Source organism: Leucoraja erinacea, chromosome 19 (genome assembly GCF_028641065.1).
Source record: "Leucoraja erinacea ecotype New England chromosome 19, Leri_hhj_1, whole genome shotgun sequence".
Classification (NCBI taxonomy): Eukaryota; Metazoa; Chordata; class Chondrichthyes; order Rajiformes; family Rajidae; genus Leucoraja; species Leucoraja erinaceus.
The window spans coordinates 18,850,551-18,876,492 of NC_073395.1; the positions used below are offsets into that span (position 1 = coordinate 18,850,551).

General features: G+C 49.1%; 1 protein-coding gene across 3 annotated transcripts in view; it reads right to left on the reverse strand.

Moving 5' to 3' along the window:
- Window positions 1–2,328: 2,328 nt before the first annotated feature.
- The window catches only part of nr1h4 (nuclear receptor subfamily 1, group H, member 4), a 38,561-nt gene continuing 14,947 nt past the window's right edge, over window positions 2,329–25,942 (reverse strand). For 2 of the 3 annotated variants that reach the window (XM_055650511.1, XM_055650513.1), the window contains 7 exons: window positions 18,979–19,119; window positions 17,044–17,177; window positions 14,836–14,931; window positions 12,510–12,609; window positions 10,597–10,743; window positions 4,479–4,592; window positions 2,329–3,218 (listed from right to left, as the gene is read on the reverse strand). In XM_055650511.1, coding sequence (XP_055506486.1) covers window positions 2,980–3,218; window positions 4,479–4,592; window positions 10,597–10,743; window positions 12,510–12,609; window positions 14,836–14,931; window positions 17,044–17,177; window positions 18,979–19,119 — 971 coding nt within the window. In that variant the 3' untranslated portion in view covers window positions 2,329–2,979. The remainder of the gene's footprint in view (window positions 3,219–4,478; window positions 4,593–10,596; window positions 10,744–12,509; window positions 12,610–14,835; window positions 14,932–17,043; window positions 17,178–18,978; window positions 19,120–25,942) is intronic. The other variant, XM_055650512.1, reaches the window with a different exon arrangement.

Genomic DNA, 25,942 nt, shown 5'->3' on the forward strand with positions numbered 1-25,942 from the left:
GTCTTTGTGTGTGGGTATGTGTATGTGGGTCTCTGGTTGGGGGTCTTTGTGTGTGGGTCTGTGTATGTGGGTCCGTGGGTGTGGGTCTCTGTGTGTGTGGGGGGGGTCTCTGTGTGTGTGGGGGGTCATTGTGTGTGGGTGTCTGTGTGTGGGCCTGTGAGCGTATGTATTTGTGTTCAGTACCCATCCAAGGCCACCCGCCCCTTTGCCGGTGCTGTTGTATCTGTCTGCTACATCTCCCCCTCGCCCCTAATTCGCCCCCCGATCACTCTCGACTACCTTACCCCGGACCCTCTCATCCCTTCACCCCCGGCCCCTCTCCCCCACCATCACGAACCCTTCCCCTTCATCTTCCGAGCCCGCTTCCCCACCTCACCCTACGACCCCTGTTCTCTCTTCACCCCTGGACCCCTCTTCTCGTTCGTCTCCCGACCCCTCCCCCCACCCCCACCCCCCACCCCCTACACTCTCCGCGCTCCCTGTAACATTGGTTCTTTCCAATACAAAATCTCACCGAGAAGTGGACGGAGCCGCCAGGCACCAGACATCCCGACTCTCTCTCTATCTCTCTCTCTCTCTCTCTCTCTCTCTCTCTCTGTCCCTCTCTATTTCTCCGTCTCTCTGTCTCCTCCTGTCCTGGTCAGTCTGTGCCTCTCCCCATATTTCTCTATCTCCTTCCTCCTGACGCGGCTCTCCGTTTATTCGGAAGTTGCGAAACCGCCATTCAGTTCGAAATCAGCGTCATTCGAAAGGGCCGATAATGGATGGGGCTAGTCCCCAACCAGGCACCAACCCCACTAACACTACCTTCTGTCCTCTCCCCACCCACCATGGGCCCGTACTCGTTGCTGTCTGTTTAGAAGGATGAGGGGAGGGGGGCCTGATTGAAACTCACCTCCCGATGTTGGGGGAGTACAGAACCAGGGGCCACAGTTTAAGAATAAGGGGTAGACCATTTAGAATGGAGACGAGGAAAAACTTTTTCACCCAGAGAGTTGTGAATATGTGGAATTCTGTGCCTCAGAAGGCAGTGGAGGCCAATTCTCTGGATGCTTTCAAGAGAGAGTTTGATAGAGCCCTTAAAGATAGCGGAGTCAGGGGATATGGGGATAAGGCAGGGAGGGTACTGATTGTGGATGATCAGCCATGATCACAGTGAATGGCGGTGCTGTCTCGAAGGGCCGAATGGCCTACTCCTGCACCTATTGTCTATTGTCTAATAGTGAAAGGCCTGAATAGAGTGGGTGCGGAGAGGATGTTTCTAGTGGGACCAGAGGCTGTAGACTCAGGATTGAAATATTTACCTTTAGAAAGATGAAAAGGAATTTATTTAGCCAGAGGGTGGTGAATCCGTGGAATTCATTGCCACAGACGGATGTGGAGGTCAAGTCAATGGGTATATTTAAGGTGGAGATTGATAGATTCTTGATTAGTACGGGTGTCAGGGGTTAATGGGAGAAGGCAGGAGAATGGGGTTAAGAGGGAAAGATAGATCAGCCATGGTTGAATGACGGCCTAGACGGTAGGCCAAATGGCCTAATTCTGCTCCTATAACTTATGAACCGCCAGTTCAGCCACAGCCAGGGAGGCAAACCAAGGCCTCTACTGCCCGAGAAGACTGAGGAAATCCAGCATGTCCTCAGCGACTCTTACAAACCTCTACAGATGTGTCATAGAAAGCATACTGTTGCGTCATATCTTGGGAACAGCTCTACACGAGATTGCAAGGAATTGCAGAGTTGTGGATGCAGCCCAGTCCATCACACAGACCAGACTCCCACCATCGATTCCATCTACACTACACACTGCCTTGGAAAAGCAGCCAACATAATCAAAGACTTGTTCCCCCCGGCGGCCATTTCTCCTTCTCCCCGCTCCCGTCCAGCAGAAGGCACAGAAGCTTATAGGCGCGCACCACCTGACTCATATCAGGAACGGCTTCATCGCCTCTGTAATATCAGGCTTCTGAATGCTCCTTCTAAAAGCGATGGTACTGTTCGATTCACCTCTACCCCGTTGTAGGCATTGGACGTTGTCTCTGGAACTGATGGACTACAATGGCAGAGAAACCTATATTCTGCACTCTGTATCTTCCCCTTTGCTCTACCTATTGGACTTCAGTTTAACGATGCTGTTTGTGCATGGAGTCATTTAATCTGTTTGGATAGCTTGTAAAACAAACCTTCTCAGTGTACACGGGATAATAATAAACCTAACCTAAATATATGACAATTACACTCCGGGACCTGTTACTGCGGCATTTTACATTCCATCTTCTCCAGGGGAGGATTCAGAGTTCACAGCACCAGACGCAAGCTCGAGGTGATATCCGTGCATTAAGGCCATGGAGATTTATTGATTTGATTCATTGATTGAAAGATACAGCATGGAAACAGACCCTTCGGCCCACCAGGTCAACGCCGACCATCGCTCACCCGTTCACCCATGTTATCCCACATTCTCATCCACTTCCTTACACACTGGGGGCAATTTACAGATGGCCAATTAACCTGCAAACCCGCACGTCTTCGGGATGTGGGAGGAAACCGAGGCACCCGGAGAAAACGCACGCGGTCACAGGGAGAACGAACAAACTCCACGCATATACAGTAGTGAGGTCAGGATCGAACCCGGGTACCTGGCGCTGTGAGGTAGCAACTCTGCCGTCACTGTGCCGGCCTTATAGGGCTAAACATTTTAATTTTACTTTAGTTAAGTTTATATCTTAATTTAGCTCTACCCGCTACGACACTGTGCCGCGCTGTTCATAATTGTAATTGACTCCTGTGGCTGGGTTAGATAGACAAGGGGCCGGGAGGTATTGAACATGCGGGCGGCCCATATTTGGTAGGTGGAGGTAGAGCTGGAGTCCCATCCTCGCTGGCACTGGATCGATGGTCGCTGGGGTGGGAGGGGGTTTGGAGATGGGGACAGGTCCTCCCCACCCCTCGGTCGCCAGTGACTTGGCCGCGGCTGGATTCACTGCACGTCCCAGATCTCGCAGAGCAGCGGGGTGAACTTGTGGTCGCGGCCCCGCCACGACATGAGCATGTCGGCGTGGTGGTGGTTGAAGGTGCGCAGCTCGGTGAGTCGGCCGAGCAGCCGCGCGAAGTGCTGCGGCTCCAGCGGGTGCTTGAATTTGCAGTACTTCTGCAGGACGTCGAGCAGCGGCTCCTGGAGCCGGTCGATCGCGTCCCGGTCCTTCACGTACAGGCGATCTGCGGCAGAGAGAGACACTGTTATCCTGGGGTAATACTGAATTACCCACCTTACAACCCAGCGGAGATAGGCACTACATGCTGGATGGAGTACCTCAGCGGGACAGGCAGCGTCTCTGGAGAGCAACACAGCAGTATGAGCCTAGAGTTGTGAACCTTTTCAGCAAAGATCTTTGCTTTTCAGTCCTCTAGTTTGCCTCTTCCCTGATTCTCAGTCTGAAGAAGGGTCTCGACCCAAAACGTCACCTGTCCCCCTTTCTCCAGAGATGCTGCTTGACCGGCTGAGTTACTCCAGTGTTTTGTGTCTGTTTACGGTATTAACGTAGATGTATCTGATTTCAAGTAACCCCTGCATTCCATCTCTGTCGGCCCCTCCTGCATCATAGACGCCCTGCCAGTTCCACTGTTCGCATCCATGCAATGCCTTCGTTATCACCTCTTTCACAGCCAACAATTGTCAATTAACAATTGTGGGTCCAACTGTGCCAGCTCTGGTGTTGTTCTGAACCTTTCCATACCTCCAGTTTCCCTCCCCCCTGACTCAGTCTGAAGAAGGCACCCAAGTGGCACCCATCCTCTATCTCCAGAGATGCTGCCTGACCCACTGAGTTACTCCAGCACTGTGCCTCTCTCGTTCATTCAGGCATCATTCAGGTAAACCTCAACCGCACCCTCTCTACACCCTCATCACGGACGGCCGAGATCTCCACGTAATACTCCAAATGCAGCCCAACCAAAGACTTACAGAGAAGAAGGGTTCCATCCCGAAACGTCACCCAGTTTTTACCTGCAGAGATGCTGTCTGACCCGCTGTTACTCCAGCATTGTATGCCTGTCTTCAACTATTATATAGTAGGATTGCCACTAAACTGTACACAGAATATGAATTTCACTTTGTAGTAAGGACCTGTAGATGCCAGTTTAAACCGAAGATAGACACAGAAAGATGCAGTAACTCAGGGGCCAGGCAGCATCTCTGGAGAAAAGTGAATACGTTTGAAGAAGGCTCTCGACCCGAACCGTTTATCCGTAGATGCTGTCTGACCGGCTGAATTACGCCCGCTTTTTGTGTCTATCTATGAATGTCACTGTACCTGGGTACAGGTGCCAATGAGGTAGCGTTGGCCCATTGACCTCACCCTAAGGCCGGGTCCCTGACTCAGAGAGTGACCCCTGCCGAGGACACAACTGTCCCAAGGGAGACGCGCGGATGTGGTGAAGCGGTGTGAGAGGGGGAGTCTGTACCCCGCGGGGCCGCACCTGGTGAGAGGATAGTGATGGCGGTGAGCAGACTGTATTCCTCCTGGGACATCTGCAGCTCGCTGATACTGCGGTAGAAGTTAAACATGGGGGTGATGTATTCCTCAGCGATCCCTGGTCAACATAGAAACCATCGCACGTTACATTCACTACAGCGGCCAACAAGGTTAGTAACTCCGATCAGAATTAGCAAATTAGGTTAAACTAAAGCAAAATAGTTTATTTCCAATATATAAACGACATGTCTTGATTGCCTGTCTGAACCCCCTCCCCCCTAATGTTAGTTGTCCACGCTGCGGGACGGCCGGTACTGAGGGAGCGCCGCACTGTGGGTGTGGTGGGGGTGTTTTGTTTTAATTATACAAATACTTTTATTCAAAAAATAAAAATAAACACACAGAGTACGAACACAAGCAAAGACTGCCTATGTTGACAGTTTTACAAACAAACGATCATCAAATTATTATAACGCCAACTTTATCAACAAAACACACGGATTCCCGTTGCAGAAGGCCTCCAAAGTCCCCGTGGACACATTGTGTTCCCTCTCCATGATACGCGGGCACGGAAATAGGCCCGGAAAAGGGGCAGGTAGTCAACCCCGGTGCGGCCTTGGGCTACCCGCAGCCTGGACCCGCGAATGGACAATTTGGCCAGGCCCAGGAGCAGAGGGACAGCAAGACCCCTCCCTCCCGACCTTACCCCTGTACCGGGTGCCCAAATATCAGCAGTGTGGGGCTAAAATGCAGCCAAAACCTGAGGAACAGTCCCTTCAGATAGTCGTTTAAGAAGGAACTGCAGATGCTGGAAAATCGAAGGTACACAAAAATGCTGGGGAAACTCAGCGGGTGCAGCAGCATCTATGGAGCGAAGGAAACGGGCAACGTTTTGGGCCGAAATGTTGCCTATTTCCTTTGCTCCATAGATGCTGCTGCACCTGCTGAGTTTCTCCAGCATTTTTGTGTACCTTCTGTACCTCTTGCCTGATGGGAGAGGGGGAAGAGATGGGCGGTGGTACATTGGGGCAAATGGGCACGGAGCAGTGAGGTCTCTGCGCTGTAGACTCAATATAATTTCAGCTGAATTTTGGAGCAATTGCACATTTGTTTGATGTTTGAACGGTGTGTGGTGTTGGTGAGCACTGACTGTGGCTCTGTGTTGAAGCTTTGGGGTGGAGCGAAGGAGATAGGCAACTTTTGGCCATCTCTTTCGCTCCATAGATGCTGCTGCACCCGCTGAGTTTCTCCAGCATTTTTGTGCACCTTCAGATAGTCGAACATGGGCTGCAACGTCTCACACTGCATGTTCAAATGGAACACCCTCTCTTCCTCGCTGCAGAAATAACAGGCGGCTGGCGCGTCCGTGGATGAGCTCAAGTATCTGATCATGCCACAGTCATGTGCAACTCTCCAACACAGGTCCCCGATGTAAAGGGGGAGTTCTCCCTTATAGAGCGGCCTCCACTGAGAACCACTCCCTCTGTCAGGTGGTAACGCGGACCGCCAGGGCGTGTCCGGACGGAAGACAAGGGCGAGGGAGTGCAGAGTGTGCAGGAGGAGCCTGTCCAGTACGCCCCTCTCCGCTTCACGGGAACGGCCCCATGGGCATCTCGGAAAGGCGGCTTATGCTGCCTGGGGCCAGCTTCGGGAAGGGACCCGGGCCGTAGGTCCTATGAGCAATTCCAACGGAGCGGGGGTAAGCTCGGCCGGAATCGCTCCATGCACACGCCTCTCCTCGATACCCACCGTGACAGGTTGAGGACTGGCCACCCTCACAGCCACAAGAACCCCCTCCCCCTGTGGAGCAGCGGCGCGCTGTGGGAGGGGCGTTGAAGGGGTGCCACACCATGGAGGGGAAGGAGCGCCGCATTGTTGAAGGAGCAATCATTTAGTTGGCTTTGGGCTGGTCCCATTTGCCTGTATTTGCCATCTAAACCTTTCCTATCCGCATATCCATCCAAATATCTTTATATGGAAGTGGGATAAACATGTAAGGGAGAGAGATATAGGACATTGGAGGGAAGGGTTGGAGGAAGCTGAAGGCTTAATGGTGATTTAAAGCCACGAGTCCAACAGGCTGGAACAGTATCTCTAGACGGAGCGGGGCAATAATTGCTGAGGTTTCGGGTTAGGGAAAGCCTGCAGTATATTACAGAGACCAGCTGGTGGCGCTGCCCACTGCCATTCCATCTCACTACACCATCACAGCGAGTAAAGTGGATCCAGACCTTGGTGAAAACCTTTAAACTCTTTCATCGCGAAAGAGAAATTATTCAAATCTTTCTCCTGGGATTAGCAAATATATGCCGCAGAGAGACAAATAATTCACAACTGAGGATGAGGGGTGGACGTGATAGAAGTACAAGTATATAACATTATGAGAGGCACAGATAGGGTAGTCAGTCAGCACCTTTATGTCAACCAGGGTGGAAATGTCAAATGCGAGAGGGCATACATTTAAATGAGAATGGCCTTACATTTAAATTCTCCACCAGCCATGGGTAAATTCAATGTCTGTGGATCAATAATTTGTAGATAGGAGAGGTGTAGAGGGATATGGGCCATACGCAGGCAAATGGGACTAGCGGGGAATCTTGGTTGGACTAGTTGATCCGAAGGACCTATTTCCATGCTGTATGACTATGGTACCCAAATATAGTAATGTCTTGCTGTCAATTCTCTGATAGTCTAGTACAGAAACAAGGAACTGCAGATGCTGGTTTACAAAAGAAAACACAAAGTGTTGGAGTAACTCATCAGATCAGGCAATATCTTTGGAGTGAAAGTGCTGGCATCCAGAGTTGTTGCTTGACCTACTGAATTCCTCCAGCACTTTATGTTTTTTTTCAAGATTCCAGCATTTGCAGTTCCTCGTGTCTCCCATACTGTGCTTTGAAAAAGGCCATAAGATCTCATAAACTTTAGACTTCAGCGACACAGCGCAGAAACTGTCCCTTTGGCCCACCGAGTCCACGCCGACCAGCGATCACCCCATATATTAGCAACACCTTACACATAGGGACAATTTACAATTTTTACCAAAGCCAATTAACCGACAAACCTGTTCGTATTTGGCACGTGGGAGGAAACCAGAGCACCAGAGAAAACCCACGTGGTCACAGGAAGAACATACAAACTCTACATAGACAGCACACAGAGTCAGTATCAAACCCGGATCCCTTGCTCTGTGAGGCAGCAACACTACTGCTGCACCACTATGCCTCTAACTATCAAAGCAGACAGAAGGGGCGTGGCTCTGATGAAATAGGCAAAACCCTGTCGAGGCAAAGAGTCATACAGCAGGGAAACAGGCCATTCGGCCCAACCTGTTTATGCTGACCAACTGAGTTCCTCCAGCACTTTGTGGGTAATTCAAAATTCCAGCAGTTCCCTGTGTCTCACGTTTAATTCTCATATACGCCCCGTAAGAAATAATGAACTCCTTACTCACTGCAGCTTAACAGATGTTAACACAATCTCAACAAAAAAACCATACAATAATTAAGAATACGAAAAATTAATAATCACTAATTCTAGGTAACCAGACCATAATAGTGCAAACCCAACAAAGTATAAAGTGCAACTAAAACAAAGTTGATAGTAGATTGTTGCTGGGGAGGTGTTGTGGTTAGTGTTGTACGGTGTGGTTCAAGACTGAGGGCGGCACAGTGGCGCAGTGGTGGAGTTGCTGCCTTACAGCACCAGAGACCCGGGTCTGATCCTGACTACAGGTGCTGTCTATACGGGGTTGGCGTTTGAGTTCTCCCTATGACCGTGTGGGGTTTTTTCCGGGTGCTCCGGTTTCCTCCCACAGTCCAAAGGCATGCAGATCTGTAGTTAATTGCCCTCTGTAAATTGTTCCTAGTGTGCAGGATAGAAATAGTATACGGGGTGATCGCTGGTCGGCGTGGACTCGTTGAGCCGAAGGGCCTGTTTTCACATTGTATCTCTAAACTAAAAATTAAAATTAGATTAAACTCGGGTAAACGTGGGCTGAATTTGAATGGGGAGCAGGTGGCAGAGTGGTTCCATTGTCCGACTGAGGAGAGGATGATAACGACAACAGAAGGTTGAAGAACCTTTCAATGCACAAGATGATGAGGAATCATCCGTCCAGCAACACATGGGATCATCGATCCTCCACCGGGAGAGACAGTTAGGATTTTCTTTTTTAAAAGCTGCCCTCTCGTTTATCTTAGATCTGCCTGTTAATAAAACCTCCTGCAGAAAGGCCAGCACCAGACATTTCACACAGTGTTAAGAATTCATTATGGTCTTCGTGATAATGCAAGACAATACTGATGAATTATCCATGAGAATGCCCTTAAGTTAAAAGTTACTAGATGACACAGTGAAGGATAGAGAGAATATTGAGGCACAAAGTGTACACGTTATCTCGCCAAGACTGCCACTTCCCACAATGGCACCGCTGATATTTAGACTTTCAACAGTCGACATTAAATCAGAATTATCTGTCCCTTTGTACCTGGTGGGAACCATTTGCATCAACAGGAGAGTTCAAAGCTGCAGTTCTTCACAGTACGGCAGCTCAATGGTCACAGAGTCTACTGTGTGGAAACAGGCCCTTTGGCCCAACTTGCCCTCAGCGGCCAACATGTCCCATCTACACTAGTTCCACCTGCCCACATTTGGTCCATATCCCTCTAAACCTGTTCCTTCCATGCACCTGTCTAATTGTTTCTTAAACGTTGGGATTGTTTCTGCCTCAACTACCTCCTCCAGCAGCTCATTCCATACACCTACCACCCTTTATGTGAAAATGTTACCCCTCAGGTTCCCATTAAATCTTTTCCCCCTCACCTTAAACCTATGTCCTCTCATTCTTGATTCCCCTACTCTGGGCAAAAGACTCTGTGCATTTACCCGATCTATTCCCCTCATGATTTTGTACATCTTTATAAGATCGTACACTCTGGAGTTTAGAAGGGTGAGAGGACATCTCATTGAAACATATAAGATTGTTAAGGGCTTGGACACGCTAGAGGCAGGAAACAAGTTCCCGATGTTGGGGGAGTACAGAACCAGGGGTCGACAGTTTAAGAATAAGTAGTAAGCCATTTAGAACGGAGACGAGGAAACACTTTTTCTCACAGAGAGTGGTGGGTCTGTGGAACTATCTGCCTCAGAAGGTGGTGGAGGCGGGTTCTCTGAATACTTTCAAGAGAGAGCTAGATAGGGCTCTTAAAAATAGCGGAATCAGGGGATATGGGGAGAAGGCAGGAACGGGGTACTGATTGGAGATGATCAGCCATGATCACATTGAATGGCGGTGCTGGCTCGAAGGGCCAAATGGCCTACTCCTGCACCTATTGTCTATTGTCTATTGTCACCCATCATCTGCCTGTGCTTCAAGGAATAGAGACCACCGATCTCTCCCTATAGCTCAGGCCCTTGAGTCCTGGCAATATCCTCGTAAATCTTCCCAATCCAGTCTGAAGAAGGGTCTCAATCTGAAAAGTCACCCATTTCCGTCTCTCCAGAGATGCTGCCTGTCCCACTGAGTTACTCCAGCTTTTTGTGTCTATCATCTCTGCATCCGTTTCCAGTGTGACAAAATCTTTCCTATAACATGGTGCCCAAAACTGAACACAATACTCTAAATGCGGCATCACCAACGTCTTATACAACTGCAACAGGACTTCCTAACTTCTACAGATATTCTGACTGATGAAGGCCAATGTACCAATAGCCCTTTTGACCACCCTAGCTACCTGTGATACCACTTTCAAAGAACGATGTACCTGTTCTCCTAGATCCCTCTGCTCTACAACACTCCCCAGAGTATTACCATTCATTGTTTAGGTCCCGCCCATGTTAGTGCTCCCAAAATGCAACACCTCATATTTCTCTGTATTAAATTCCATCAACCATTCCTCAGACCACCTGCCCAACCAATCAAGACCCTGCTGCAATTTTTGACAACCATCTTCGGGGATGGGTAGAGGTATGGGCAGACTTTGGTGAAAGCCGGGAGGGGGGGGGGCTACCTTACCGGCCCTCCCTCACAGCGGTGCTCCCTCAGTACGCCCCTCCCACAGTGCGGCACTCCCTCACCGCCCCTCCCACAGTGTGGAGCTCCCTCAAAGGCCCTCCCTCACCGCTGTGCCGTATTCGATCCTCCAACAGCTCCCTCTGCTGGCACGGGGTCTTCCGGCTGAATATCTGTGCGGAGCGGAGGAACATGGCCTCGACTGCGGAACCCTTCAGCAATGCGATCTGATCCTCATGGTCCAACATTTGGAATCCTGCGGAGAGCAGAGGCAGCGTCACACACACCCGTCTCACAGTAGACACAAGGAACTGCAGGTGCTGGTTAACCAAAAAAGACAAAAAGTGTTGGAGTAACACAATGGAAGTTACCTTGGGGGTCACCTCTGACCACAAACTGAACTCATAACTGGAGGGGTCAGATACACAACATGTCCACAGGAGCATAAATTCATGTCCATAAGTCATAGGAGCAGAAGTAGGCCATTCGGACCATCAAGTCTACTCCGTCGTTCCATCATGGCTGGTCTATCTTTCCCTCTCAACCCCATTCTCCTGCCCTCTCCCCATAACTCTGACACTCTTACGAATACACAACCTGTCAATCTCTGCTTTAAATATATCTGGCCCCCACCTCCACCTGTGCCATTGAATTCCACAGATTCACCACGCTCTGACAAAACAAATTCTTCATCTCCTTTATAAAATTATGTCCTTTTATTCTAAGGCTGTGGCAGGTGAGAGGCCAGGAATCCCGTGGCAGTAAATCACTCCCTACGGGCACAAAGTGCTGGAGTGACTCAGCGGGTCAGACAGCTTCTCTGCAGAGCATGCATAGCTGACATTTCAGGTCAGGATCCTTCTTCACCGGTTATAGGAGTAGAATTAGGCCATTCAGCCCATCGAGTCTACTCCGCCAGTCAATCATGGCTGATCTCTGCCTCCTAATCCCATTTTCCTGCCTTCTCCACATAATCTTTGACACCCGTTCTAATCGCCTCCATCGCCCACTGTGGTAATGAATTCCACAGATTAACTACCCTCTGACTAAAGAAGTTCCTACTAACCTCCTTTCTAAAAGAGCAGCGTTTAATTCTGAGGCTATGACCTCTGGTCCTAGACTCTCCCACCAGTGGTAACTCCAACGAGTAGAGGTCCAGTGCTGTCAAACACTCAGACTTTTTGTAAAGGGGGGAGAGAGGAACGAAAGCTGGGAGAGAGGAGATGCAGGACAAAGTGTGGTGGGTGGTGGGGGGACATAGGAGATGGGGGTGTTAGATAGGCAGATGAATGGCATTTTTGATAATCTCTGGTGTTTGTTGCAATCATCGTTCATTTCAAAGCCCTCCCCCCCCTCATCCATTACCGGCCAGGCTATGCCTGCCTCTCCGTTCTTCCAGCTTTCGTTGCCCTTCCCCCTCACATTCCACCAGTCTGAAGAAGGATCCCAACTCAAAACATCTTCAGTCCATTCCCTGGACAGTCATTCGTGTTTCACCAGCACTTTGTATTTTACCATAAATTGTGGAATATGGATTTCCCATTAATTCTAAATTTATTCAAGCAATAAAATTTAAATTCTCTTTGTTACATGGATGGGAAAGGTTTATAGGCATGCGAGCCAAATGTGGGATGGGTGGGACTAGTGTAGATGGGGCATCTTGGTCAGCATGGACGTGTTGGGCCGAAGGGCCTGTTTCCGTGATATGAGACAGGGTGGGAATTAAAGGGTGCTCCGTTACAAAAGGAGGTGAGGAGGAACTTCTTCGGTCAGAGGATAGGTAATCTGTGGAACTCATTGCCACGATGGAGGCCAAGTCAGTAGATATTTTTAAAGCAGAGACAGACAAATTCTGACACCAAACTGGTGTCAAGGGTTATGCGGAGAAGGCAGGAAAATGGGATTAGGAGGCATGATTGAATGGCGGTGATTCTCGATGGGCCGAATGGCCTAATTCTACTCTTATAACTTGTGAACTTGTGATGGTTGGGACCTCGGGGTTGGGAAAATGGGGCCACTCACCGGGCAGTTTCTTGGTGAACTCCACCAGCAGCTGAACGTGACTGGTGGCTGTCTCCGTTAGCAGCAGGAAGTTTTCCTCAGGACTGCATCGCTGCTGCAGCTGGACAAATGCAGAGAGAGAGAGAGAGGTGATTCATGCTACAACACCTTGGCAGTAGGCCTGGGCTCACCCGCCTCGGAACCCGGAAACCCGCCCCAAAGGCCTGGCTAGCGTGGATGTGGAGAGGATGTTTCCACCGCTTGTGGGAGAGTCTCGGATCAGAGGTCGCAGCCTTAGAATTAAAGGATGTTTCTTTAGTCGGAAGGTGGTGAATCTGTGAAATTCTTTGCCACAGAAGGCTGTGGATGCCAAGGCAATGGATATTTTTAAGGCAGAGATAGATTCGTGATTAGTAAAGGTGTCCGGGATTATGGGGAGAAGGCAGGAGAATGGGTTAGGAGGAAGCGATAGATCAGCCATGATTAAATGGCGTAGTAGACTTGATGGGCCGAATGGCCTTAAATCTGTTCCGATCACCCATGAACGTATGAAAACGGGAAGCCGCTGAGCCCGGCCCCTGCTCATTGCTGAGGACCGGGGACCGGAGAGAAGGGTGGAGGGAGTCGATGAAGATGGCGGACGCTGGACAAACGACCGGTAAGAAGTACTGGGGGGGGGGGGGGGGGGGGGTCTTACTTTCTCCGCCCTCAAGGTTGGATGTGGGAGGCGCCCCTGGGGAACAAGGACTGAAGGTGGCCGGGCAAGGAGAGGGACGACGGTTCGCGGGGTGATCCAGGCGGAGGCGACAGCTGCATCGGGCCTTTATGGCCACATTTAGCTGGGACTGTAAAATGGTGCTAAACCCTGGCGACTCTTGTATATGATCCCAGTGGGCTGTTTCTATGCATTATGTACTTAATCAGGGATTTTACTTATACTTGGCAAAAATCTTATCGCATTGTATTCTTTTGTTTAGTTTAGTTTAGTTTAGTTTAGAGATACAGCGTGAAAACTGAGTCCACGCCGACTGGTGATCCCTGCACACTAACACTATCCTACAGACTATTGACTAGGGACAATGTACACTTTTCCCAAAGCCAATTAACCTACAAACCTACAAAGTTTTTGGAATGTGATAGGAAACCGGAGCACGCAGAGAAAACCCACGCGGTCACAAGGAGAACGTACAAACTCCGTACATGGTCAGGATCGAACCCAGATCTCTGACGCTGTGAGGCAGCAACTCCACTGCTGTGCCAACTCAATAAAGGATTTCACTGTACCTTGGTGATAATAAAGAACCAGTACCTCTTGAGCCTGTTGCCGTGCCCACACACACATACACACACACACGCGCGCACATACACACACACACGCGCGCACATACACACACACACGCGCGCACATACACACACACACGCGCGCACATACACACACACACACGCGCGCACATACACACATATACACACACACACACACACACACACACACACATACACACACACACCCACACACACGCGCGCACACACACACACACACACACGCACACACACACACACACACACACACACACACACGCTCCCACACACACGCACACACACACACACACACACACACACACACACGCATGCACACACACACACACACGCTCACACACACACGCTCACACACACACATGCTCACACACACACTCACACACATGCTCACACACACATGCACACACACACACATGCTCACACACACACACGCGCGCGCACACACACACACGCTATCTTCACACTCTGCAACCCCTCGGCACACAGGCAGTTGCTCTGTGGATTCCTGAGAGCAGACACAGGGTCATGCTCTGACTGGGTGGGTTGAGCCACCTCCAGAGTCCCGTGTTTGATCTCGGTCACCGTTGCCGTCTGTGTGGAGTTTGCAGGAACAATCCCACTGCATGTATTTTACACTACCTGTTGAACTCATGGTATGATTTGACTGGACTGAGGTCAAACAAAGTAACACCACACTGTTGCAGCGGGTAGAGCTGCTGCCTCAAAACGCCAGAGCTGGGTTCGATCCTGACCTTGGGTGCAGTCTGTGTGGAGTTTGAAAGTTCTCCCTGTGACGGCGTGGGTTTTCTCCAGGCACTCCAGTTTCCTCCCACTCTCCAAAGACGTGCAGGTTTGTAGATGAATTGGCTTCATGTAAATTGTCCCTTGTGCGTTGGATAATGCTAGTGTAGGCGGTGATCACTGATCGGCGAGGATGGTATAAGGTTTTAGGTCTAAAGTCTAAGTCATGGGTTGCTCCGAGGACGTGTGCGGTGCTAAATAAATGCAGGTCATTCCCTTCAATACTCACCAGTCTCTTGGTCACCTCTTGGGGTACACGATACATGGAGAAGGCTTCAAGGATGTGTCTCAGGAGGTCCTGTTGATTTGCGGTGAATTCAATTTTCTGGGGAGTCACAGAATCAGGTCACACAATCAGAACCACCTCTCAAGTTACCAAGTTGCATCACAGCCTGGTTTGGGAATAGCTCGACAGTCAAAAGTGTTTCATTGGCGTATATGTCCCGAAATAGAACACTTAAATTCTTACTTGCTGCAGCACAACAGAAATGTAAACATAGTACTTTGTAAACACCATGATAAACAACAAAAGAAAAGTTCAGTATATATATATATTACAAAACAAATGGACAATAATAGTGCAAAAATAATGGTCCCAAGTCTATGTAGTTTGGAGCTTATTTGGAGGTTGTAGTCTTTAACAGCCTGTTGTTTGTAGGGAAGAAGCTGCTTCTGAACCTGAACCTGGATATTACAGCTTTCAGACTCTTGTATCTTCTTCCCGATGGCAGGAGTGAAATGAGAAGGTGGCCAGGGAGGTGTGGGTCTCTGCAGTGGCGGACTGGGTCTAAAAATATTGGTTGCCAGGAGACAAAGGGGGCCCACTTCACCAGGGGCCCACTTGCCATCGGGCAAGCTGACACCCTGGCCAATCCGCCACTGGGTCTCCGATGATACTGGCCGCCTTTTCGATGGAACAACTCTTGTCGATCCCTTCGATGGTGGGGAGGTGAGTACCTGTGATGGACCAGGCAACGTTCACCACTTTTGCCAATCTTCTTTGTTTTTTCAAGACCGCATGTAAAACCCAAACATCCAAGTTGTGGAGAGTTGTAGATGTAGCCCAGTCCATCACACAGACCCAGACTCTGCACCATTGACTCAATCTCCACTTCACGCTGCCTTGATTATGTTGGCGAAAGCAGCCAACATAATCAAGGTAAGACGCAGCGTGTTGGAGTAACAGCGGGTCGGGCAACATCCCTGGTGAACATGGATGGGTGATGTTTGGGGTCGGGACCCTACTTCAGCCCCACCCCCCCCCACCCCCCACCCACCAACATAATCATAGTGCTTTTTAACCCTGGTCACTCCCTCTTCTCCCCTCTCCCATCTGGAGAAGATACTAAACCTTGAAAGCACGTACCACCAGTCATGAACAGCTTTTCCCCCACTGTTGTCAGACTACTGAACGTTCATGAGAAGGCCTGCCCTTCCTCATTCCTCCCCCCATTGACCCCATCCTCACCTCCTCTATGACTCACCATAGAATCATAGACTCATACAGTGTGGAAACAGGCCCTTTGGCCCAACTTGCCCATGGCAACCAACATGCCCCATGTATCGTGGTCCCACCTGCCCGCATTTGGACCATAGCCCTGTAAACCTGTCCTATCCATATACCCGTCTAAATGTTTCTTAAACATTGCAATAGCACCTGCCTAAACTACCTCCTCTAGCAGCTTGTTCCATGCACCAACCACCCTTTGTGTGAAAAAGTTACCCCTCAGATTCCTATTAAATATTTTCCCCTTCACCTTAAAACCTATGCCCCCTGGTCCTCGAAGAGACTGTGCATGTCGCTTCCATCTCATGAGTAAAACCTGGTAGGATGCAGTTCAGATTTTTGATTGAAGCGTAATTTGCATGAAGACTCCCCTACTCTGGGTAAAAGACTATGTGCATTTATCCTATCTATTCCCCTCATGATTTTATACACCTGTATAAGACCACCCCCTCATCCTCCTGCGCTCCAAGGGTTAAAGTCCTAGCCTGCCCAACCTCTCCCCATAACTCAGGCCCTCGAGTCCTGGCAATGTCCTTACAAAGGGACCGCCTCCTCCACCCTCCCCAATTCCCCAATCCCATGCCCCAACATAATTCCCCAATCTACCCAACACAACTCCCCACCACCCTTCCCCGCCCCAGATTAACACATAGGCCATTGTCAATTTTCCTCCCCATTAATCCAAAGGTAACCCCCCCACCCCCTCATTCCTCTCTTCCCTTCTACTCTTACCCCACACCTCCACATGCTCCCCAACCCCAGCTCTCCCCACCTCTGATCGCTCTCACCCCAGGGGTAACACCACACTGCCCCACACATTCCTCCCTGCACCCTCCCAAGCACTCCATTGTAAAACCAGACCCATTAGTTTGTGGAGGAGCAATGGCCCAGTGTCAGTGGAGAGGGAGAGGCGAGTGAAGGCAGGATTACTTTGCTGTTCCTGGTGGTGGACGTTACTTGCTTGGAGTCCGGCCCATCGGCGACCTCCTTGCCCAGTGGCTCAGCGGGAAGCGACGGACACTTCCTCAGTCGCTTGGACTTGCACTGAATCTCCGTCAGCAAACCTGCAACATCGGAAGAGACGTCCCTGTGTTAGACCGTCCCCTCTGGACCTTCCCAGGTGGTCCCATCACCACTGACCCTCTCCTTGTCCCTGCCGCCCTCACCGGGATGTTAACCTTACCCAGACACACAGTGCAGGAGTTCGATCCTGAATACGGGTGTTGGCTGTATGGAGTTTGTACGTTCTCCCTGTAACCACATGGGTTTTCTCCGGGTGCTCCGGTGTGGTGCGGCTTTGTAAGTTAATTGGCCTGTGTGTAGGATAGTGCTAGTGTACGGTGTGATCGCTGGTGTGGCACAGACTCGGTAGGCTGACGAGCCTGTTTCCACACGTAATCTTCAAAACTAAAACTAAAAACTAAAAACTAAATCCTCAGCTTCACCTTTAAGCAGCTGAAGCAAGAGAGCGGTTCGAGCAGGAAGGAAACATGTTGATTGTGAGCCAGGGTAGGACTGTACCGGTGACTGGTGGGGGTGATGAGGGAAAGAGCCAGGTGGGCGTGGAGAGTAACGCTGGGTTCTCAGGTGAGTTCAGGTTGTAGTCAATGGGCAGCAGGCCAAGGGAGCACTGGAATAAATGACCACTCGCAACATCTATAAATAACGCTTAATGTTCAATTCATGAGTCACTCGAGTAGACCGATTAAAGGCTCAATCTTTCCATTGCTCAGAGATAGAGCGTGGAAACAGGCCCTTCGGCCCACCGGGTCCATGCCGACCATCCATCCCCCGTTCACAGGCTATCCCCACTTTCTCATCCACTCCCTACAAACTAGAGACAATTTACAGAGGGCCAATTGACCTACAAACCTGCACGTCTTTAGAATGTGGGAGGAAACTGGAGCACCCAGAGGACACCCACACGGTCACAGGGAGAGGAGCATGCAATCTTCAGACAGCACCTGAGGTTAGGGTTGAACCAGGGTCACTGGCGATGTGAGGCAGAGGTTCTACCGCTGCACTCTGTGCTCTGTGTACTGGAATTAGTTTTGTTTATTGCCACGTGTGCAGTGAAAAGCTTTTGTTGCATACTAACCAGTCAGCAGAAAGACAAACATGCTTCAAATCGAGCCATTCACTGTACAAATACATGAAGAGGGGTGAAGAGGGAGTGGCTGGTGTGCGACTCGTCCTTGGTCGTGCTGGTGGCCTTGCCGAGGCAGCGTGAGGTGTAAATCAAACTGCTTCAGTGATATCAGCACGAGATCTGATATCACGCTTCCTGCTCCCAAATACACTTGACCTTGCCAGAAATGCATTGCTGACTCTGTCAAACCCTTAACATACGGCTACACAAGGAACTGCAGATGCTGTAATCTTGAGCAAAACACAAAGTGCTGGAGGAACTCAGCGGGTCAGACAGTATATGTGGAGGGAATGGACAGACGGTGTTTCGAGTCTGAAGAAGGGTCCCAACCCTAAACGTCACCTGTCCATTCACTTCACAGATGCTGCCTGCGCCCCTGAGTTCCTACAACACTTTAAGCTTTGTTCTTAACCAACATACTTGGGGCCAAGCTGGAGGGTGTGGGGGTTGGGCAGTAGGACTGGGGGAGAGTGGTCCTCTCACACGGTTTAGAAACAGGCCCTTTGGCCCAACTTGCCCATGCCGGCAACCATGCCCCGTCTACACTAGTCCCGCCTGCATGCATTTGGCCCAGATCCCTCTAAACCTGGCCTATCCATGTACCTGGCTAAATGATTTTTACACGTTGTGATTGTATCTCCCTAAACGACCTCTTATGGCAGCTGGTTCCACGCACCCACCACCCTCTGTGTGAAAGGTCGTGGACAGATACTCACACTCGGCCAACATGCCCACTTCCTTGCACTTGCGGAGGCGACACTCCTGGCACTTCCTCCTCATGTACATATCCATCTCGCAGTTGCCTCCGTTCTTGCACTTGTACGCTGCGTTCTTCATCACACTGCGTCGGAAGAACCCTGGAGAGCGGCGGGGAGGGGAGATCGAGGGGGGTATCAGACCACTCTGAGCTGGGGGCTTCAACCAACTTCACCGGGGTAACAGACGTTCAGATCAACGCAGCACCAGTTTACGTGGAACCAAAGATAGACACAAAGTGCTGGAGTAACTCAGCGGGTCAGGCAGCATTTCTGGAGAACAGGAATAGGTGACATTTCGGGTCGGTCTAAAGAAGGGTCTAGACCCAAAACATCACCTATTCCTTTTTTCCCCAGAGATGCTGCCTGATCCGTTGAGTTCCTTCAGCACTTTGTGTCTACCTTTGGTGTACACCAGCATCTGCAGTTCCTTCCTACACATTATGTGGAACTAAATGTCCTTTATTTTTCTTAAATGGAGACACAAGGAACTGCAGACGCTGGAATGTTGAGCAAAACACAAAGTGCTGGAGTAACTCAACGGGTCAGGCAGCATCTGTAGTGGGAATGGGCTGACGATGTTTCTAGTCAGGCCACTTCTTCAGTCTGATGGGAAAGGGTTCAGAGAAGGTTTACGAGGATGCTGCCACGACTGCAGAGCCCGAGCAAGAGGGAGAGGTTGAGCTACCCTATTCTTTGCTGCGCAGGTGGCTGAGGGGTGATCTTCTGGATAAAATCCTTGCCAAGGCACATCAGTAGAGTTTGGTGAGTGTTGTTGGGGACATGCCGAACTTCCTAGGCTACATCAGCTGGTCTTCAGCATCAGTGAAGCAAGGCATGAGGAGGCTCGGCCCTCAGTCTAAAGCCACCCCTCGCCAGTGAGGCAGCATCTCAAGCCCATGCATCCCCCTCCTTGCAGGTCATAACACTCCCATCAAATATTAAACCACTCACAGGATTATGGCCGGCGTTATCAAGGATTACTAAGATCCCATAAAAATAAAATGTGAAGTGCTGTTAAATTTTAATCTGTTTTAAATATAAACAGTTTAAAAAAAATTTAATTCCCCTTATAAAACCTCCCTGGCAAAGGGTGACAAATATCATGCCAACATGCCCTATCTACCCTGACTCATCCATTGTGAGGGATTGTCAGATTCACTATGGAACTGTGGACCTGGCACCATTCTTAAAGAGTGTAGGAAGGAACGGCAGATGCTGGTTTATACTGAAGATAGACACAAACTGCTGGAGTTACTCAGCGGGTCAGGCAGCATCTCGGGGGGAAAAAGGATGGTTGATGTTCCGGGTCAGAGTCTGATGAAGGTTTCTGACCCGAAATGACACCCATCGTTTATCTCCAGAGATGCTGCCTGACCACTAAGTTACTCCAGCACTTTAGTTTTAGTCTTCCGTTTCCGAGAAACAGCGTGGAAACAGGGCCTTCTGCCCACCTAGTCCGTGCCAATCAATGATTCCCCGTACATTAGCACTAACCTACACACTAGGGATGATTTACAATTTAACCCACAAACCCGCACACCTTTAGAATGTGGGAAGAAACCGGAGCACCCGGAGAAACCCCACGCGGTCAAGGGGAGAACATGCAAACTCCGTAGAGACAGCACCTGTGATCAGGATGGAACCCGGGTCTCTGGTGCTGTGAGACAGCAACTCTACCCCCGTGCCACCTTGCTGCCACATTGCGTCCTTTCTTGTAAATGATCATACGCAATTCCGTGGTGCTATGCAATGCAATAAACTGATCACCGAGCACAGTTGTAGTGTGAGCAAAGTTAGAGTCAGTGAGTTCGACATGGTTTCAATCACCAGTGACACAGGAAGCATTGAAGTCCATGATGAGATCACAAGTCCAGTCCCTACTCTGCTCATTAACTAACACAGGACGCATCTGCACCTGCCCAAAGTGCACCAAATGATGCATCAACCAGAAGGTTGTTCAGCCGTAGGAACAACATGTCCACATTGTGTTTTCATTCAAGTAATTGATATTATGTCCACCTCAGATGTAAAGAACAGTTTATCCTTCATGGCTGTTCACAATCAGTAAACAGCCGGGACAGTCTGAGTTTACCTTTGTAAAATAATAATTCCTCAGAGCCAGTGTAGACCCAATAGTCGCTGGCAGCTGTGAATCATAAGTTATTCTGTTCAAAACCCAATACTGAGACATATTGAATCATAAAGGTTTCTGAGGGGATAGAGAAAGCTAAGAAGCTGTAGAAGGGGTCACAGTTTAAGGATAAGGGGGAAATCTTTTAGGACGAAATGAGAAAAAAAAATTTCACACAGAGAGTGGTGAATCTCTGGAATTCTCTGCCACAGAAGGTAGTTAAGGCCAGTTGATTGGCTATATTTAAGAGAGAGTTAGATATGGCCCTTGTGGCTAAAGGGATCAGGGTGTATGGAGAGAAGACAGGTACTGAGTTGGATGATCAGCCATGATCGTATTGAATGGCGGTCCAGGCTCGAAGGGCCGAATGGCCTACTCCTGCACCTATTTTCTATGTTTCGATGTTTCTAAGTTGATACCATTATGACACAGTTCAGTTTAATTGTGGGACACAGCGTGGAAACAGGCTCTTCAGCTCACTGAGTCCATGCCGACCAGCGATCATATCGTACACTAGTTCTATCCGACACACCAGGGGCAATTTACAGATGCCAACAAACCTGCATGTCTTGGGAATGTGGGAGGAAAACGCAGCACCAGGAGAAAAAGCACACGGCCACTGAGAGAATATAAAAATTCCGTACAGACAGCATCCATAGTCAGAATTGAAGCAGGGTCTCTGGCCCTGTGAGGCAGCAACTCTAACCTGCAGTTAGTAATTACAGAGTGACAGTGATAGAGGCATATTACATAGCAAGGTGTAAGGAAAGAGACAACCCAGATTTGATGGGCCCAATGGCCAATTGCTATCCCTGAACATTCTAGGCTCTGGTGCTGTCTGAGTGGTGTTTGCACGTTCTTCCTGTGACCATGTGAGTTTCCCTCAGGTGCTCTGGTTTCCTCCCACATCCCAAAGTCATGCCAGTTGGCAGATTAGTTAACCATTGTAGTTGTTCCCGGGCAGTCAATGGACCTGGGGCAGTTGATGGTGATGTGGAGAATACAACATGAGATTCATGAGTGGGTGTCCTGTACTTATGCCAGACCTCGTGCTGTACTCAGAGTCATACAACGTAGAAACAGGCCCTTCAGCCCAACTTGCCCACACTGACCAACATATCCCATCTACACTAACCTCACCTGCCTGATGTTGACCCACATATTTCTAAACCTGACCTGTCCATATACAGTTCCTGTTTAACTGTTTCTTAAATGTTGTGATAGTACCTGCCTCAATTACCTCCTCTGGCAACTTGTTCCATTTACCCACCTCTTTGTGTAAAAAAAAAAGCCCCCTATTAAAAAAAGCACCTATTAATTATTTTAATCCCCACCTCCCTATCTACCCCCCCCCCCTCCCCCCCCCCATCCCCCTCCATCCCACAGCTTAAACCTACAGTCTGTCTGGTCCTCGATTCCCCTACTCTGGGGGGCCAAGAGTGTGCATTTATCCTATCTATTCCTCTAATATTCAATCTCCTATTCCTTGTACACCTCTATAAGATCACCCCTCATCCTTCTGTATTCCAAGGAATAGAGTCCTAGCCTGCTCAACCTCTTACTAAAGCTCGGGCCCTCGAATCCTGGCAATATCCTTGTAAACCTTTCCTGCATCATTTCCAGCTTGACAACATCAGCAGGGATCTGTGCCGAGACCTCCGTGTATGCGGTATATATAAACTATTGGAATGGAAATGGAAGTGGGCTGATTTGTAAGCTTGCAGCCAACACAAAAATTAGCTGTAAATATTGAGGAAGATTGACAAAGGATACAGCAAGATAGAGAACAGTTGGTAATATGGGCGGAGAAATAGTAGATGGAGTTTAACCAGGCAATTGGGAGGTGTTGTGCTTTGGTAGGTCAAATGTAAAGGGAAAGTATACAGTTAATGGCATGACCCATAACAGCATTGATTTGCAGAGGGATCTTGGGGTCCATGTCTGTAGCTCACTGAAAATGGCAACACAAGTAGACAGAGTGGTAAAGAATGCAAATGTAATGCCTTCATGCCTTGGGGTGTTGAGTATAGAAGTTGAGACGTGCTGTTGCAGCTTTATAAAGCTTGGGACCACATTTGGCGTATTGTGTGTATTTCTGGTCACCCATTATAGGAAGAGTGTGGAGTCTTTGGCAAGGGTGCAGAAGAGGATTACCAAAAGGCTGCCTGGATTAGATGGTATTAGCTGTAAAGAGAGATTGAATTATTTTCTCTGGAAGTCCGAGGCTGAGGAGAGGCCCGATCGAAGTCTATAAAATTATGAGAGGCATCGATAACGTAGACAGTCAGAAACTTTTTCTCACGCTGGGGAAATATCAAAAATGCGAGGGTAAAGATGTAAGGTGTAGGGGGGAAGTTTTAGGAGAGATTTACGAGGCATGAGAGTGGTAGGTGCCTGGAATGTGCTGCCAGGGGAGGTGGTAGAGAAGTAATGTTTGAGGTATTTAGATAGGCACATAAACAGGCAGTGAGGGATACAGAGAGATGAGATTAGTTAATTTGGCATCATGGTCAGTGCAGATATTGTGGCCCAAATGGCCTTCTCCTTTAGTTTAGTTTATAGGTACAGCATGGAAACAGGCCTTTTCGCCCACCGAGTCCACATCCACCATCGATCACTCATATACACAAGTTCTATTTATCGAACTTTCTCATCCACTCCCTGCACACTAGGGGCAATGCACAGAAGCCAATTGACATACAATCCCGCACGTCTTTGGAACGTGGGAGAAAACCAGAGGACCCGGAGGAAACCCACATGGTCACAGGGAGAACGTGCAAAATTCCCCACAGACAGCATCCAAGGTCAGGATCAAACCCGTGTCTCTGGCTAGATGAGGACCTCTACCGCTGCACCACCCCATGTGTTGCATGATGCTGAGACTCCATGGTTCTAAGACTCCTGATACATTTCAGGCGAGCTTATCTGTGACAAGAGTGTAAGAGTGATTAGATGGTATTAACTGGGGTGGGAGATTGCAACCTTCACGTGGTCCACCCTGTTTCAACGAATGCAATCAACCTGGCGAGCTCAAACAGAAGATCAAATGGAACAAGTTGTCTTACAACTTTAGGCAGTGCATGCCATATGCAAGAAGAAGAAGAAGCTGTATACATGCAAATTCCTTGTATTGTTTTCATACTTGGCTAATAAGTTAATTAATTAAAACTTTTTTATCGATGTTATGAGATATTAATACTTCTGACAGATCATCGGTGTACTGGTAGAATCGCCCATCTCCTGCAGTATTTGTCTGGGAGTGTTGTGTAACTCCAGCCTCAGTGCAGGCTCTGGGTAAGGTTGCACAAGCCCTTATCACATTGTAAATCTGTCAGAGAGCTTCTGGCTGGAGTCCCAAGGCCACGGTGCCCAACTCAGCAACTCACAGGTAGCAACAATCAACAGATGTGTTTATCTTTAACCTCGGTAAATAATAGCGACAACAACAAGTTCTCTCTGTGCAGTGGTTTTAACATAGAAACATAGAAAATAGGTGCAGGAGCATGCCATTCGGCCCTTCGAACCAGCACCACCATTCATTCTGATCATGGCTGATCGTCCCCTATCAATAGCCCGTGCCTGCCTTCTCCTCATATCCCTTGACTCCACTAGCCCCTAGAGCTCTATCTAACTCTCTCTTAAATCCATCCAGTGACGTGGCCTCCACTGCCCTCTGTGGCAGGGAATTCCATAAATTCACACCTCTGGGTGAAAACATTTTTTCTCACCTCAGTCTTAAATGACTTCCCCTTTATTCTAAGGCTGTGGTAACATAGTAGATATACCGCAGGCAGTAGTAGCTGTATGTGCAAGAGGATAGCGGCACACAATAACTGGGAAGTCATGATATCACAAGATCTGGGGGTGGCACAGTGGTGCAGCAGAGTCGCTGCCTCACAGCGCCGGAGATCCAGGTTCAATCCCGACCACGGGTTCTGTCTGCACGTGGAGTTTGCACGTTCTCCTTGTGACGTTTCCTCCGGGTGCTCCGGTTTCCTCTCGTATCGCAAGGACTTGCGGGTTTGTAGGTTAATTGGCCCTCTGTAAATTGCCCCGAGTGTGCAGGGAGTGGATGAGGAAATGGGATAACGTAGAAGTAGTGTGAACATGTGATCAATGGTCAGCATGGACTCGGTGGGCCGAAGGGCCTGTTTCGATGCTGTATCTCTAAACTAAACCAAACTTCTTACATATTGGGGCAGGTAATTTGATGTTTGAGCAAAGACGCAAGGTCTAAGGAGCTACATAAAGGAGGTGAGAGAGGGAGGAAGATCAGGGAGGGAATTGCAGAGCTCAGAGCCCGAGGTGCTGAAGGCATGGGTACCAAGAATGGAGTGATGGAAGTGTGCAAGATCATGAAGGGCTTGGACAAAGTGATCACTTATTACAGGCTTTCCCCCAGGGTAGAGGATTCTAAAACCTTAGAAGGATGAGGGGACACCTCATTGAAACTTACTGAATAGTGAAAGACCTGGATAGAGTGGATGTGGCGAGAATATTTCCACTAATGGGAGAGTCTAGTACCAGAGGACACTGCTTCAGAATAAAAGAACTTAAGAATTTCTTTAGCCAGAGGATGGTGAATCTGTGGAATTCTTTGCCAGAGACAGCTGTGGAGGCCAGATCATTGGGTATTTTTAAAGTGGAGATTGACAGATTCTTGATTAGTAAGGGCGTCAAAGGTTATGCAGGAAGATTGTTCCCGAAGTTGGGGAAGTCCAGAAAAAGTGGTCACAGTTTAAGGATAAGTGGGAAGTCTTTTAGGACTGAGTTGAGAAAAAAAATGTTCAC